At 55.0% G+C, this 16,069-nt stretch overlaps 5 protein-coding genes across 5 annotated transcripts; 2 read left to right on the top strand and 3 right to left on the bottom strand.

Moving 5' to 3' along the window:
• Nucleotides 1-258: 258 nt before the first annotated feature.
• Nucleotides 259-1,458, bottom strand: ISC1_1 (phospholipase C type enzyme; the record flags this gene model as incomplete). The annotated part of the gene is made up of 1 exon (XM_053195143.2): nucleotides 259-1,458. One exon carries the CDS (start codon nucleotides 1,456-1,458, stop codon nucleotides 259-261), a length of 1,200 nt encoding a protein of 399 aa, XP_053047414.2.
• Nucleotides 1,459-2,427: 969 nt separating this feature from the next.
• SWD3 (WD domain protein) lies at nucleotides 2,428-4,298 on the top strand (the record flags this gene model as incomplete). The annotated part of the gene is made up of 2 exons (XM_053195144.2): nucleotides 2,428-3,587; nucleotides 3,659-4,298. The coding sequence occupies 2 exons, from the start codon at nucleotides 2,428-2,430 to the stop codon at nucleotides 4,296-4,298; spliced, it is 1,800 nt and encodes a 599-aa protein (XP_053047415.1).
• A 480-nt stretch (nucleotides 4,299-4,778) lies between these two features.
• UBR1 (E3 ubiquitin-protein ligase ubr1) lies at nucleotides 4,779-11,251 on the bottom strand (the record flags this gene model as incomplete). The annotated part of the gene is made up of 3 exons (XM_065756382.1): nucleotides 4,779-5,046; nucleotides 5,105-8,659; nucleotides 8,715-11,251. 3 exons carry the CDS (start codon nucleotides 11,249-11,251, stop codon nucleotides 4,779-4,781), a joined length of 6,360 nt encoding a protein of 2,119 aa, XP_065614751.1.
• Nucleotides 11,252-13,507: 2,256 nt separating this feature from the next.
• Nucleotides 13,508-14,724, bottom strand: arc1 (ARP2/3 actin-organizing complex subunit Sop2; the record flags this gene model as incomplete). Its single annotated transcript, XM_053195146.1, has 3 exons — nucleotides 13,508-13,548; nucleotides 13,603-14,430; nucleotides 14,502-14,724. 3 exons carry the CDS (start codon nucleotides 14,722-14,724, stop codon nucleotides 13,508-13,510), a joined length of 1,092 nt encoding a protein of 363 aa, XP_053047417.1.
• A 596-nt stretch (nucleotides 14,725-15,320) lies between these two features.
• On the top strand, nucleotides 15,321-16,037 carry N0V96_001944 (uncharacterized protein; the record flags this gene model as incomplete). The annotated part of the gene is made up of 3 exons (XM_053195147.1): nucleotides 15,321-15,403; nucleotides 15,451-15,667; nucleotides 15,726-16,037. 3 exons carry the CDS (start codon nucleotides 15,321-15,323, stop codon nucleotides 16,035-16,037), a joined length of 612 nt encoding a protein of 203 aa, XP_053047418.1.
• Between the last annotated feature and the right edge of the window lie 32 nt (nucleotides 16,038-16,069).

Raw genomic sequence — 16,069 nt, 5'->3', positions numbered from 1 at the left:
GTGATTTCCCACTCAAACTCCTTCAAGGCCCTGAGTTCCGAGTTGAAGAAGAGGAGTGACATGAGACCGTCAACAACACCAGCGACCAGTCCGAGACTGCTCAGGAGCATGAGAATAAAGGCAACAAAGTTGTGTGGGCTGAACCACACAGCTACAAGGCACGCTATCAGGACGGCAAACCATGCAAAGAAGTGAACCCCCCGCCAGCGCCGTTGGTTCTCTTCCCGGTGGATGTATTGGCGTGTCACGGAGAGTATCTCATCGTAGACTGGCAACGGAAGACCTTTGCCTGGCTCTTCGGAAATTGGGGTTCTCGGATGTGAAGGAGTCGCGGTGGGAGCTGGCTGAGGCATCCTGGAGGTAGGACGTCTCGTTATCGTTTTCCGTTGCGTCGAGGCCTTGGTGGTGACTTTGGTGGGGTGTCTGGTATGCCAGCGTTGCCTCGACGGCGAAGTGGTCACTAAGAGAGCAGCCCAGAGTGGAATGCGGTTCGACCATGCCGACTTTGGCGCTGCGGACGACCCAGCTGCCGCCGTCGTCGTCACCACCACCACCACCACCACCTCTGGATCCGAAGAAGATGTAATCTAGGCGTTTCCCCTTTCTGTCGGGTGTGTCTGGCGGCACGACGATGGGTTCTTTACCCTCGCCGAGTTTCTTCTGCTGCTCCTTGGACCAGCGCCAGGTGTTGTAGACGTGGTCTGAGGTGGCGCCGTTTTCGACGAGGTTGAAGTCGGCTGAGGGGACGGGTCTGCCGCGGGCCTTTTCTAGGGGGTCGTCTGCGGCGCCGAGGGACGAGTCTGGGTGGAGGACGCGCCAGACGTCATGCACGGGGGCGTGGGCTGTGATGATGCGGTGCGGGAGGGACAGGGGCCGCATATTGAAGTCGCCCATGGCGAGGGCGAGGTCGCCGCGCTGGGTGGCGGCGCGGAGGAGTTTGGACATTTCCCAGGACTGGGCGAGGCGGTGGGCCAAGTAGGTGTCGCCTGGCTGGTTCTCGGTGTAGGGCGCGTGGGTGTGTGTGTTGAAGATGCTTAGGACGTGGTCTCGTCCCCCGGCGCCGCCACCGGCGAGGCGGACGGGGATGCGGGCGCAGGCGATGCCCTTGCCGACGTACCAGTCGCCTCGCCAAAAGGCTGTGGGTCTGCCGTTGAGCGGATACGCGCGCATGGAGCTCTCGTCGATGGGCCAGCGGGAGAGGACGGCGAGGCCGCCGCCAAAGGGGCCCGAGTAGTAGAACTTGCCGTGGGGCAGGATGGCCGCGGTCTCGGCGCGGATGGCGTCGTAGTCGGAGGTGACCCAGCACTCTTGGAGGGCGACGACGTGGGGCGGGTCCGGGAGGGCGGCGATGCGGCGGCCAATTTCTGCGAGGCGTTGGGAGCGGAGCTTGGAGATGTATTTTAGGCCCCAGCAGTTGAGGGTGAGGAGGCGGAGGTCCTTTGGGAGAGGGTCATCCATTTTGTGTTGGTTTGAGGTTGTTTGCCGTTTTGAGATGACGAGGTGAGGAATCTGAAGATTATGTTTTGTGAAAATTGGGTGGGGTTATGGGGAGGAAGGAATAGAAAAGACTACTGAGGAGAATGCGGAAGAAGGAAAAGAATACGATGGCTTAAATCGAGCAGAGATATTGGATCAAGAGAAGCTTTGAACGCGTGTAAGACGACAGCGAGCTGCTATAAGATAGGTCGGCAGTTGGAGATGATTACGCCGAAGCTTCCGAAGTGGAGTGTGAGAGCAGGATACAAATGCTGCAATGGTTGTAGGCAATGATAGGTAGTAAACTCGGCTGGCGCTATGGCATTTGCAGAAAAAAAATTATTACGAAAATGAAGTCGCATTACCGTCAAAGGTGAGGTCGGATCGCGGGGCTCTTACGAGATGGGATGAAAGGTCACTACAACGGACGCTTGGACTTTTGGTGACGTTGCGTTCGATTTTTGGCTTTTTTTTTTTCTCTTTTCTCGACTTTCCTGGGGCTGTCCCGTTTGCGTTTGCCGGCGGGCCGGGGGTTGTCGACGGAAGATTGTCCCACTTTCGCAGATGCTCGGCCGGGAGAGACCCCCCACAGATCCGCCATTGGCCAATCGGTACGGACATGGCAGTAGCGGATTCTTATCTTAGCGGTCCCACACACCATCAGGGGAGAGCTCGACCCCAGAGTGACCTGTGCGGTGGGGACGAGGCTGAAAAGTAACCGCTAAACGTCAGTCAAGCAACCCCTGCTTCTTTTCGACGCGTCAAAAGTTGCTGATCATTCTTGCCGTCCATCTTTCATTCAGCCTTGCCATTTAGTTTCCCGGGCATCGATTGATTGCCCTTTCCCACCACCGCCCGCCATCGAACGAACAGCCTTTTCTACCAACACGAAAGGGAGTTGGCAACCCGTCTCATATACTCATACCTTCGAACCCAAACATTACGCGAAAAATGTCAGACCTCGGCTCCTCAGCAGCAGCGACGCCTCTCCCCGAACCCCCTCCAAAACGTCGCAAAGTCGTCGCCCACAGCACATCCGCGACACCGCGGTCAAGTTCACCAGATGAGCTCAACGACGCGACCGTCACGACCACCACAGCAGCCGCAGCCGCCAAGAAAATCACCGCGACGACAACGAGAACGAAGAAGCAGCGGTCCAGCACATCCCGCCGCCTGTCTACCAACCGCGGCCGTCCTAGCATGACACCTAGCAGGTCTCCTAGCGAGGACGAGCTCAACGAGGCGGCATACTACTCACGCTCATCGCACTCCAAATCCCGATCACGGTCGCACTCGAGGTCGCGGTCGCGATCGCGCACACCGAGGTCGGCGACCGCCTCGCCCTCCCGCTCACGCAGCGACGACGAAGACGATGATGACGAGGACGAGGATGAATCCCGCGCGGGATCACGGTCGCCTGCGTCGACATCGGGCGGCAGTCTCTCAGGCGCCGTCGACCGCAGGCTACGGCTCTCCTCGACCAACGGCGGCGCAGATACCGGCGCGACAGTGACGACGCCCGTGACACCCGGACCCGTGAAGAAGGGCCCCGTAAGGCCGCGGTACGAGGAGGAAAGGGTGCTGAGCGGACACGCAGGAGCCCCCATCTCGCAGGTTCGGATATCGCCGGACGGCCGGTGGATCGCGAGCGCCTCGGCCGACGGGACCGTCAAGACGTGGGACGCGGCCACGGGGGAGCACATGGACACTCTGGTGGGCCACATGGCCGGCGTGAACTGCGTGGCGTGGAGCCCCAACAGCGGGAGCTTGGCGACGGGTTCCGACGATAAGTCAATTCGCATCTGGGACCGGGTGACGGGCCGGCCAAAGGTTACGGCGAAGGGCGTAGGCCACATGGGCAAGGACGACGCGGCGCCTGCGGCTCATCCCATGCCGCCGCTGCGGGGACACCACAACTACGTAATGTGTCTCGCCTTCTCGCCCAAGGGGAACATCCTCGCCTCGGGATCATACGACGAGGCCGTCTTTTTGTGGGATGTACGGGCGGGTCGCTTGATGCGTAGTTTACCGGCGCATAGCGACCCGGTCAGCGGCATCGACTTTTCATGCGACGGCACGTTGGTCGTGAGCTGTTCCACTGATGGTCTCATGTACGTATACCCAACATACTTTTCTACTTGACGAGGATCTTTCACTAACAAAAGCAAAACAAAAAAAACAGTCGCATATGGGACACCTACACCGGCCAGTGCCTCCGCACCCTAGTCCACGAAGACAACCCCGCCGTAACGTCCGTCTGCTTCGCGCCCAACGGCCGCTTCGTCCTCGCCTTCAACCTCGACAACAGCATCCGCCTCTGGGACTACGTCGCCGGTTCCGTCAAAAAAACGTACCAAGGCCACGCCAACAACCGCTTCGCCATCGGCGGCTGTTTCGGCCTCGTCCCGGGCGAGGGCGCCTTCATCGCATCGGCCAGCGAGGACGGCGAGATTGTGCTGTGGGATGTCGTCACCAAAGAGGTTGTTCAGCGCATCCCCGCCCACAAGAAGGATTCTTCTTCGCACCGGGGAGGCGGCAAGGGTGCCACCGTGTGTTTCTGGGTTGACGTACACGGGGACGTCATGGTGTCGGCGGGGCAGGACGGACGGATACGCATCTTCAAGAGGTTGTTGGGCGAAGGGGAGGTTGGCGCCGTGAATGCTGCCGCCGGCGTTGCTGGTACTGAAACGAATGGGGCGGAGAAGACGCTGACGAATGGTCACGCGATTGGTGAGGAGGCCAGGGGAGACGAGGTCGCCAATGTTAATGGCACGGAACCGCCGATAAAACAGGAAGAAGACGTTGATATGGCTGGCGTATGATGCAGTGTCTCACGTAAAGGAAGCCAGACATATCAATGTATATCGAGGGGAGGAGAAAACAGAGTCATCTAAACTGTAGATGATGGCCTGAATATGATACCAAGACACATGGACAACCGTCCTCTTAAAATTCTTAACAGGCAGACATCGGTGCCAAGCACAAAATTCCCAACGAGGTCTTTGTGTGCAGAATGCCAATTTTCTGCTTATTTTGAAATTCAAACACGTTGCCAACCTGTCGAAACTCCGACGTTGCCTCCCTGCCACCCCCAATCCCAAAGTTGCTGTGTGTTTCTAGCGATAAGAAAATAACAAAAGGGTCGAAGATGCATATCATGTCTATCCTTCGCTTTCCACCCGCAATTCGGAAGAATATGTGTTCCTGCCCCCGTCAATCTCCTTCCCCATTCCCTGTTTCTTTTTATGCGTGGGACTCATTTCCTCAAGAGTTTCCATCGCTTCCATCCACCCGACGAAACCTCAAATCGTCTCCCATCCACCATTGTTAATCTCCGCTTCGAGCTTACGACTAATATAGCTCGGAATTCCGTGACTGAGGAACGTGGTACGCAACATGGAGTCGTATCGTTTTTGATTCAAGAAAAGCTGGCGGCCGTGGCGCAAGCCCAGGTCCGTCTCACCGTACTTGTCAATGTAAGGGGCGCTGCTAAAGGACCCTGACAGCCTAAACAAGTAAAAGATGCAGCATTTGCGAATATTGAGGAAGATGCCGATGTTGCGCTGGCACCTACAGTACGAGGAGATTAGCATGGGCGTGATTTCGCCGATTGATCATGAAGACTTACTTTCGCATGTGTTGCTGCGATCCGCCAATTCTCTGAGGCTCACGGTCACCAGACGCCGTCTCCTCCCTGAGACAGCAGACTGCTTGACCGCAAAAGACCTCTCCGCAGAGCAAGCAAATCATGGGATCCGAGACGTCCTTTCCTGTCGTCGGACACTTGCGTCGAGTGGCTTCCTCGATGAGAGCGTCGTAGTTCTTCGGTAGACCAACCAGCTCGAAGATGCCCGGGTGACTAATGAGCGCGGACTTGGGGAGCTTACGATCGGCGTCGCCTGGCCACATAATTTGATGTCTGATCCATCCCTTGACTAGACTTGTCGTCGAAGCAGGCCAACCGCAATCGGGACCGTGGTCGGTGATGGCGGCACACATCTCGTCAAAGGTTGGTACCCGAAGTACTTCAGTGAGGCGGTCTAACTCGTCCGCGTCTGGCTGAGGAGAAACGTGGCTGTTGAAGTCTACGCCATACTTGATGTAGAGAAGAACGACGCTCTTCCTGAGAAAAGTCAGAGCGTACTTCTTGACGAACGTGTAGTAGCCCTCGAGGTTGTCCAGTTCCGGTTGTCCGAAGCCCTTGTTCTCGCCAAGATCCGCCGGCATCTCATGGTGGGACACGTTGATCTCCATGCCAGTCTTGGTGATTGCGAGACAGAATTCGGCAAAGTTCTTAAGTGCCGGATCTTGCGTCTCCCTGTTGAGAAGATGGTTCACCCAAGTAGACACAGGGATGTTGCGTCCCATGTGGTAGACAATCTTGACAATCTCCGCAAGATAGCAGAGTCTTAGAATATGGGTGACGTCAAAGTTTTGCGCGGGAATGACACCAAACACGCACTCGGCGAGGAAGATGAAGGCATCCTGGCCAAGCAACGGCGGATAGATGTCGATAGGACGCCTGACGTGTTCCGTTTCCTGCCCAAAGTACTGCGAGACGAAGAGTTGAACGTGTTGCCGTTCGCTATCCAGGCGGAACTCTTCGTCGATCCAGTTGTCTCCGCCAGCCTTCAGACCACCGACAGCCCGGTACGCAGTGGCCGTCTCAGCCAAGATGCGGAGGTGCGTCAGACTCTGCTCGGGAATCTTCTCTAGCAATGTCATACCGTACTGGGCTTCGGTACCACGCTGCTGGATCTCTGCGGCCGATGTGGAGTACCCGACCAATTTAGCTAGGACATCGCTGTGGCAGAGCTCGTTCTTTTCTCGCAATTCGATATTGAGCCTGTCGTGGCGAGTCTCGAAGTTATTATACCGTACTGTATCGCGAAGGCGGCGGTAGACCTTGGCCAGCTCGGTCATGAGCGTGGAACCATCACTCTGTACAGATCGGCGATTGGAGACCGGCGTGCTGGCTGCCGGGAATACAGAGGTCAGCGGCGTGTTAACAACCACGGAATCCAGGCCCGACTCATCAGCCGACCATGCCTCTTCCAATAGCTGAGGCGCCTTCTCTGCCAGTGAACCGGTGACTTGTCCTGCAGTATAGCTGGCGAACCCTGCCTGAACTTGGTCGGGCGGGCGATTCGCACCAAGGACGTAGTAGCCGGATCGCATTTGAGCGTCTAGGAAGTCTGCAAAAATCCGCGAGGATTGAAGGGGCCCAGGGAAACATTCTTCTTGTCCCTTCCAAATGATGGGCAAGAATGCGTTTCCTAAAGCCTTGCATAACGGGCAGACAAATTCCTGTCTTAGAAGGTTCTCAGGATGGTGTCGGGCAATTTGGTGATGGTGTCGCCGGTTTGTCGCATCAAAGTACATTTCAAAGCAGCTGTAGTGCATCATATGGCCGCAACCAGTTGAGACCGGTCCGGGTCGCGAGAGGTTGGATGGGAAGCCCTTGCCAATTGTCTGGCGTTCGGCAACAAACTTCTCGCCTTGAGCGTTGACCTTTGTAACTTCTTGTCGATTCTCATGAGCAACCCCGAATGGCCTGATCTCCTCCGCAGAGCGATCCAGGCTGGAAGGTGTGTGGAAGGCTTCCCTAACGAAGTCAGGATCTTGTAAATCCGTCTGTCGTAGAATGTGACTCTCGTTGAACAGAGCAAACGTTCCGTAAAGACGACGGTCATCCGTGTCTTCTTGACACAGAATGCAGGTGCCAGTGGGATACTTCCAATTGTTCTTCCGGTCAGTGTTCTGCTCGGCCTCTTCCTCATCCTCGAGATCAGAGCCCCAGTCAATGTTGCCCTGATTCTCCAAGAAGCTCTTTTGTTGCTGTTGGAACTGAGCCATGACCTTTGCCTGTCGACTGAGCGCGGCCTTCTTCTTGCGCTCGCGTTCTTCCTCTGCAGAGTTATTGGCCGGAGATGCAGTATCAATGCGGTCAACCGACACACCCAACCGGACATAAGCGTTCTCAAAATTGCGTGGGCGCTTCTGTCGCATCCTCTTCAGGATGAGAGCGATCTTGGGGTGGCACGCCTTGAACTCTTCCTTGGTAGACATCATGTCCAGCAACGCGACGATGGTCTTTGCATTGGGCGCTTCTTGCATGAAGTTGCTTCGGGCTGTGCGTGTCAAGGAGATGAAGACAAATGAGTTGAGTGACTCCTCCGTCATGTCACTCTCGTCCGCTTTGTCCTCGGAAATCGCAATAAGAATCAGGTGAAGAACGACCTGAAGGAAAGTTTCAGTCCGAGTGGATGGCACGCTTGGCGTAAGTCTGGCGGCGACCAGTGGGTAGAGCAAGGAGTAGTAGATGACCTGGGCAAACATGCCGGTACTGGTGAATGCAGCCAGATCTTTGAATAGTCCTGAGGGAATAGATCGAAGTTTGGGCTCGTACACAATCTCTTCGACCGGCTTCCCAGTCTTGATGGCCATCTTCTTCCGATAAGCCAGCTCGGACTCCTCACGCTGATTTTTGTTGTAGTGGGCAATGTAAGGATCAATATGCTCAACAAACTCGGGTCGTAGCTCAAAAGTGCCGACGTCGGAAACACCTTCAGGAGGCTTGAACGAAGCCATTTCATCAAGCACACGATGGAAATCCTCTTGCTCTTGCCACTTCTCCGGCAGCTTGTTGCTGATTTCGTTAAACGAGAGGGGCTTGAAGCATAGGATATGAGTGAGATCGCGGCGAATGGCGAGGACATTGGCGTTGGGCTCGTCCTCGGAGGCAATCAATGATGTGCGATCACTCAGCAACACAATCAGGAGGTGGATCATGTCTTCAACCACGTCCAAATGTTGCGCATCGTCTTGCGCCGCCGACTTTTGCTCAAAAAAGCCTTTGACCCATTTTTCCATGCCGAATCGATCAATGATGGATGCGAGGACGCGGCTTGGATCAGCCGTGACCATGGCAGTCTGGAGCAAGAAGATATCTCGGTGGTGAGAGACATCTCTTTGGCTGACTCCACGATATGTCGCCGCCTGGTGACGCAGACTAATGCCGTTGCGAACCCACATGTTCGCCTTGATCTGCGCCAACCAAGCGCAAACTCGCAGGGGGTAGTCGAATGCGGCCATAAGATTATCTTCCTGTGAGTTGTCCCTTCTTGGCATAACCTTGCGGCCCATGGAACGGGGAGGAACCCTCAGGTCTTGCGTTGTGAAGCTTAGCAGGGCTCGCATGCTTGAGGCAGGGGAGAGACTTCCCGCACTCAACCAACCACGAGAGCGTGTAGTGGAGGGCGTGGTGGAAGCTGATGGGGTCCTCCTCGACGGTGAACTTGACCACCTCGTATCGTGCCGACTCATTGTCAAACTCGAAATCACCCAGAGTCTTGAACTTGACCTCTTCCTTGATCTCAGCCTGCTTGAACCGATGGCGTTCGGCACCGACAGAGTGAAGAATCACGGCCTTTGCTGTCAATCTGATGGCCTGGGCGACGAAGTGGGCCTCGTTATCCGGCACATTCCTGTACGCGTCGGCAAGTTGTCGAGCGAGTCTGTTGATTTCGCGTGTCACCAGCGAAGCCGTTATCCAGCTGTCCGTCTCGTATTCGACGTGCTCCCCAATGGCGCGAACATTCGGCCCAATGCCTTGATGTAGCTTGACGAGATCCAAGAACTGCAAGAGGTATCTCTCTTCGGTGCGTAGCTTCTCCTGGACGTTTGGCGAGCCGAAAAGATACTTCAAGTCCAGATAGAAGTGGTACATACGCCGATTCGTCACTGAACCAGAATCGAAGGCGAGGACAGCATTGGATGAGACGTCCCATGGGTAGCCCACTTGTCTAGTGGTCAGGAAGGTGTAGAAGATGGCGAGCAGGCTCGTCATGAAATTGCCGCGCTCGACAATCTCTGCAGTGATCGACGGTGTCGTAAGCATCTGTAGAGATAAGTTTATGATGGAATGATCCGGCTCTCTGTCTCCAATTAAGTAGAGTTGAGCCAGCGTTGTGTATAAACCTGCAAATCGCAGTCCCAAGATGCGCTTGAATTCGGGTATCGAAACAACGGTTGAGATGTAGAGAGATCGAAGGTCGTTGCGTACCTTCTTCCACATGCGAAGATCGAATAGAATGAGCCAATCTAGGCGAACCCTTTGGAAGACATCCTCTGCCGGGGGAACATTCTCACGGTTCATGTACCCAGGAGGAGTCTCAAGCCAGTACCTACCTGGCTTCGGCGAGGGCGCCTTCTCTCCCTGGCCAGGAGTTTTGGGGATTTCCAAGTTAGCCTTGGCGTATATTGCAGGCGCAATCAAGGGCTCAGCAGTATCGGAGTCTGAAGGCGTCAAATCACGATCTCTGGCAGACCGGCGTGCAGCTGCGGGTGGGGGCGGAGGAGGCGGATAACCGGCCATGGTAGCTTCGTCTTCTTCCAAAGCTTGATCATTACCACGCCACTCGAGGCCAATATCCCCGGGTCCATCAGGCTGGATATCCACCATCATGATGTCGTCCATATCGTCATCATCGTCATCGTCGCCCGCGTCACTATCGGGAGTGCCGTTGCCCCTGCCCATATCGATATCATCATCATCACTGCCGTCCAGAGCTCTTGTTTGCTGTTGAGCAGCAATGCGCTGCATCTGCAGCAAGACGTGCTGTGTGAAAGACTGAGACTGCTCGAGATTTCTCAAGAACCTCTCTTCGTCGTAAATACCATCCTTCCCCACAACAGCATGGCTTCCAGGACTGCCCTTCCTCCAAGGCTTCATCATCTCCTGGCAGACGGTGTTTCGCAGAATGATGTGATCTGATCCGACACTACATCCCGAGATGTCGCTGAGCCACTCGATCATGGCCCCACACATCTGCTCACGGAATGTGTCGCGCGATGACCTGATGGTGACGGTAACCTTGATATGCTCCAACTTAGTGGCCATTTCAAGAAGAGCGTCAAGGTCGTCAAGTCGCTTCAGGATGCTGCGTCCAACAAGGTCCGTCTCAGTGGCGCGTTCGAGAGCCTGAGCCTCTGTTGTTCTGCAAGCCCGCGCAATCTGGTTCTGCACATCCTCCACCGTATGCTTCTCATCGTTCCAGAGGACCAGCGCGTATTCGGGGTGTCCCGAAGGACCTTCGCCATAGATGCTTGGAGACAGGCGCGAAAGCTCTTCGTCGGCTTGGATAGAGTCGGACGTCTTGCCCTGCCGCAGCTGCTCTGGTGAGCATGAGATGACGTCGCAGATATAGTCAAAGACACGGCCAATTGTCATCTGCATGTTTTGCACCAGGTCCTCGGGAAGACCGGCCGGTTCCTTTCCCTTTCCCTCGCCCTTCTCGGGACTCGTCTCGGAGTGAATCGTACAGAACATGGGAAGGCGCCATGCCTCGTCATCGCCACAATCACAACATCCACTGTTGCCGACCGAAATGCTGATGCGAACCATGTGCCCGGCGTGATCGGTCGAGTCGAAGCATCGGCTGCAAAGGACGCAAGTATCATCGGTACTGCAGGTTCTGCAGGAGTAGGAGGCTTCTCCGGGCTTGAAGATGTGGCCGCATCGCTTACCGCGGGCGGCTTCGGTGTATTCAGCGCCTTCCTCTGCGCCTTGAGCATCGTGGAGCTTGAGATTGTGCGAAGGACGTCCAGAGGGGAAGAAGAGGGGCATGTATCGTTCGCCTCCTGCCAAGGACCAGAATAGACTTTCCAACAGGTCGTGGTGCGCTTGATCATCGTACTCGTAGTTCCATCTTGCGGGAAGCTCTCGGAGAAACTCACAGAGCTGGCGCTCTTGAGTTGACATGGGGGTTTCCATTATAATTGATCTGTCATGGCTCCCTTTCTCGGGTTTCGCTGTAGAAGAAAGTCGGATTTCCGGGAGGAAAAAGTGCTTTTCGTGTAAGCAGGGAGTGTATCGGGGTAGTTGATGTTTCTGGAGCCCGGTGATGTGCGATATTGCGTATCGGTAGAGCTCTGGCGGGGTCCTTTTGGCAAATAGTGGCGGGTCGCTTGTACGCGGTGAGTAATCTGAGGTGGGCTGGAGGACGGAAAATGGTAAGCGCCTGGAAGGTATCTTGAACGCAAGAGGCAACAAGACTCAAGACACTGTAGGAGATGCTTACCGACGAAGGGAATCCAAGAGGGATCTTCACAGGCAATAGCGGTGACGTTTCTTTCAAAGGAAAAAGAAACAGGCGGCAGTGGATGTGTTGTTTAAAGGTGGTTGACACTGCAAGTCCCGGTAGAGTACAAGCACAGGTACACTCGGGCGGGAGCTGGGAGGTGCTGGCGCGTTTGGTGGGGTTGGGTTAGATCAGCGGGAGACGACGTTTGAGTTGGAGAAGGTGAAGAGGTGGCAGGGGCATGGATAGGTATCTCCTGTTTGGGCTTTGGGCGAACTGACCGGGTCTCTGTTTGGCAGCATATGTCACTATTCACTGTGATAGCGTGCATCAGTACTTTGGAGGAGTTTCAGTACGCTAGCACCTAGCACGTTAGGTGGCCCAGGTAGGTACGGAGAAGATAGCCCAGCTGCATGTGCTTGCTTCCATTCCATTGCTTTGACCCCGCCAGAATATCTCAGAGACATGAACCTCACCGTTTGTTTCGCCCAAGAACCTGGATCCATTGAATACCCAAGAACAGAAAAAAGCATTGCATGCAGGGAGTGTGAGGCCTGAGCTAAGTGTCTTATTTCAGTCTGATAATTGCGCAATCTAAAGTCAATGGGCTACTGGAAGAGCTTTGTAAAGTAAGATGTTGACTGGCCATAATACTCATCAACTCAGGGTCAAACCATAAAATCCGTTAATGGCATTAGACAACTACGGACATCTCCTACCAATTCTCTTGTCCTTTACTTCTGAGCTTGTGCCGACATCAAAGAAAATGATACACCCTTCCATAAGTCTATGCCACTCCAAAAATGAGATAGAATGTCACAGCGCCCTCAACTTCTCCAAGTTCTGCTTCTCCATCACTGTAACCAAGCCAGCCGCATAAATTCTTTGCAGCTTCGAGTAATTGCAATAAGTCCGACCTGTCTGGAGACTTGCTGCGTCCGCTGCGATCACCGCACCCCAAGACCGTTTCTGCCCACTCCAGCAGCTGCGCCATGGTTGCCGCTGCCTCCCGCTTTTTTCCCTTACCCAGCATTGGGTCCAGTGCGTCTACTATGGCTTGTTGCCAGAGATTATCGCAAATGCGGCCGATGCTGTTCAGAAGCGATTCATCCGAGACCCAGTCGCTGGCGGTGGGAGAGGCTGAAGACGAAGAGGCATTGTGCGAATCTCCTTGAACGGGTCGATCGTAGGGACCGGGGCGACGACTACCTCCGCGAAACCTCCCCCAGCAATTACCCCTGGGATTGTCTCTGCGTTCTTCTCTGCGTTCTCTTCTGCGATCGTTTCTGACTTGCCTGCGTCGTCGTTCATGATACGTCTGGCTAGCTCGTAGACAAATGTCCTGAACCGAGCGAATCCTCACTGCTAGAGCATGCCTCTCCCCATACATCGGAGGAGCCGCCTTACGAGATTGACGTTGTGTAATAAACTGCAAGAAGGCGTCATCTAACATGCCAGAATTCGTCACGGATACGTCTATATCTATTCGGGGCGGAACTCGCACGGTTAATGGCGCAAGTGGCATGCCGCAGATAGTGCGTCCAGCCAGAGCGCGTCGTTCCAGGAGAGAGCCGGCGTGAAGTGGCGAATAGAAATGAGGTGACATAGACGAAGCTGGTACAGTCGTCGAGTTCATACTGGTCGCCGAATCCCGATCTTTCGGTCTGAACGCAAGATTGTAAATAAATGTGCTGGGTGAGCGCTGAGGCTCGGATTCTCTGCCGTACTGCTCCATGTTTGAATGTCGATTATCGGCGTCGACGTCGTTTGGAAGGCCTGATTGAGTCAGATGAGCTGTACACGCCGTATTTGTATAGAATCGGACGTCGAGCGACTGGGGCCTTTTTGTCAATGTTCTCGGAAAGAACTGTCGAGAACGTATCACTAGGTGCTAGTAGGTCACTGAAACGTCATGGTATTTGCATTGAAAGCTTGCTATGAAAGGTTGTCTAAGTGCTCCAAATGACGATTCTCCCGTCGACACCGGTGGCTTCATCTCTAATTAGTACTCGAAACTGTTGAACAAAGGGATTAGAAAACTTACAGGTAAACTTTGTCAGGTTACCGCCAGACTCTTCATAGGAACGAAGTGTGGTGACAGTGTTCTGATGTACCGTCTTGAGCTTGGTGTCATCAGTAGCCTTGCCCTTGAGATCCATCTGCCTGAACATGTTCAGCGCAGACTCTTCACGAGCGTCGCTAAGGCCGGGTCGGCCCTTTAACTCGAGGGTACCAGCAAGGCCCCAGCCGCCTTCGTCGCCCTTGAAGCGGAAGGCCTCACAGTCGTAGCCTGCGGCAATGATCTCATCCTCTGAGCTCCACAGAAGGCTCATGAAGGGAAGCAGCTGGGTGGTGATAGTGACAACGGCGCGGGGAGGCTGTTCAGGGGCACTGGGGTATACGACAGTAATGCTGCTGTCGTGAGCAGCAAAGGCCAGGGCATTTCCGCTCGGCGAGAAGGAGACAGAGTGCACCCAGCCGGCAGAGTTGTTCAAGTATTCTCCGCAGACGGTGTTGAACGGCAATCGTTCACCCCAAGCGGTCGGCTCGGGACGGGCGTCGACACCCTTGATGAAACTGGACAGAACCCTGGCGTGGGCGTCGGTAGATCCGGCAGCAAGCAGAACGGAGTTTGGGTGCCATGCGACGGATGTGATGGTGCTGCGGATGGGCTTCTTCAGGTGCTTCGACACCCACCAGTCGTTCTCCTCCTCAAAGTAGCAGACGGCAATGACGCGGTCGCCCGATCCGACAGCGAACTTGGTCTCGGAGGGGGACCATCGCACAAAGGTCGCGGCGCGGCTGATTCGGAGGAGAACAAGCGTGGGCTTGTATCCGGTCGGCGAGGGCTCCCAGACGAGAGCATTACGGTCTATGGCGAAAGGTCAGATGCTATTCTCGGCTCGGAGACAGGTCATAATTAGGCAGCGCGCATTGACATACCTTGAGAGCAGGAGACAATGCGGCCGCTCTTGGGAGCAATGTCGACACTCGTGACAGTCTTGTCGTGTCCTTTGAGCTCATCCTTGAGCTTGAAAGAGTTTCCAGTAGGTCCGTAGAGCTCAATGGTAGAATCGCGAGCAATAGCCAGCGTCTGGCGGTCGGCAGAGAAGGAATGGTCCGCGATGGGCGCGTGGAAGAGGTGGTGAACCTGAGGGGCCGCCATGATGAACGATTGCTTCGTGATAGGAGTATAGCTCTCTACTACCACTATCTAGAATGAGTCGGAGGTTGTTGAGGGAGTATGGAAAGAGAAGAGTTGTAGATGTTGGCAGACGAAGTTGTCGCTTGAGGCAGTGCTCGTACCTAGAGGCTGGCTTCCGTCCAAGCAAGGCAATGTATCTCCCCCCAGGCTCTACATACGTAAGGTGCATGCATTGCATACATTACACCGTACCGTCTGGGAGGTGCACATTGGTGGGGCAGAGAGGGGCGTTACCTTACGTAGGTAGGTCTTCCGACAGGGCAGCAAGGCATTCGCACCATTCGCTTTCTGCACAGCTCAGAACCTAAGGCCACACCCTGGCGTCCGTGACATCGATTGGCGGCACTAGCAGTGAAGCTCCGAAGGCTGCTTGACCAACTAAAGTGCGGTGGCCGGACGTTCATTACAAAAAATCGGTACCGCGACGATTCCACAACGACGAATGTCGCTACGCGCCACCTCGAGATCATACCCACACCGAATACACAGCGTTGAACAATTGGTGACATCCGCAAAGGCCTCATATCATCTTACACTTTTCTTCGTCACATTTCACTATGGCAGCGGTCGCTCCTCCCCGCGGCCTCGCGCCAAACGCATCACTACCCGCCAAAGTAGCGACTGTTGCTCCGAACCAGACGTAAGTCAGAAACACAGGAACCAAGGAGCATTCGCTGATCATTGTAGGCTCTATGTCACAAATCTCCCTTCCAACAAGATACAAAAAGCCGATCTGCGAACCGAACTTTACTTGCTGTTCTCCACATACGGCCCTGTTCTCGACATCGTCGCCATGAAGACCATGAAGATGCGAGGACAAGCCCACATCACCTTCCGCGATATCCAGACAGCAACCCAGGCCATGCGCTCCCTCGAAGGCTTTGAGTTCCTTGGTCGGCCCCTGGTATGGAACCCTGAAAGTGGTAGATTATGAGGGGTTTCGCTGACGAGACCGTGAACAGAACGTCCAGTACGCAAAGTCCAAGTCCGACTTCGTCGCTAAATTAGACGGCACATACAAGATGCCGAACTCGACAGCAGGAGCCTCCAGCACCGAAGTGACGGATCTTCAGAAGAGCATCTTCAACGCTCCCGCACCAGGTGCCGCATCGGCAGTGGCTACGGGGGCCGCCACGGCGAAGCCGGCAGCTGGGGGTGATCAAGCCATGGCTGACGCCCAAACGGCTGATGCAAGAGGCCAGAAGCGGACCAGAGACGAGGAGGAAGACGAGGACAGCGATGTTGCCATGGAAGAGGACAGCGACGACGATTGAGGATCCCAGCCTTGCATTTCAGTTCAAACAGG

The sequence above is a fragment of the Colletotrichum fioriniae genome (genome assembly GCF_027942845.1).
Source record: "Colletotrichum fioriniae strain IMI 355084 chromosome Unknown scaffold_2, whole genome shotgun sequence".
Lineage (NCBI taxonomy): Eukaryota > Fungi > Ascomycota > Sordariomycetes > Glomerellales > Glomerellaceae > Colletotrichum > Colletotrichum fioriniae.
This window is presented reverse-complemented; position numbering and strand designations above follow the sequence as displayed.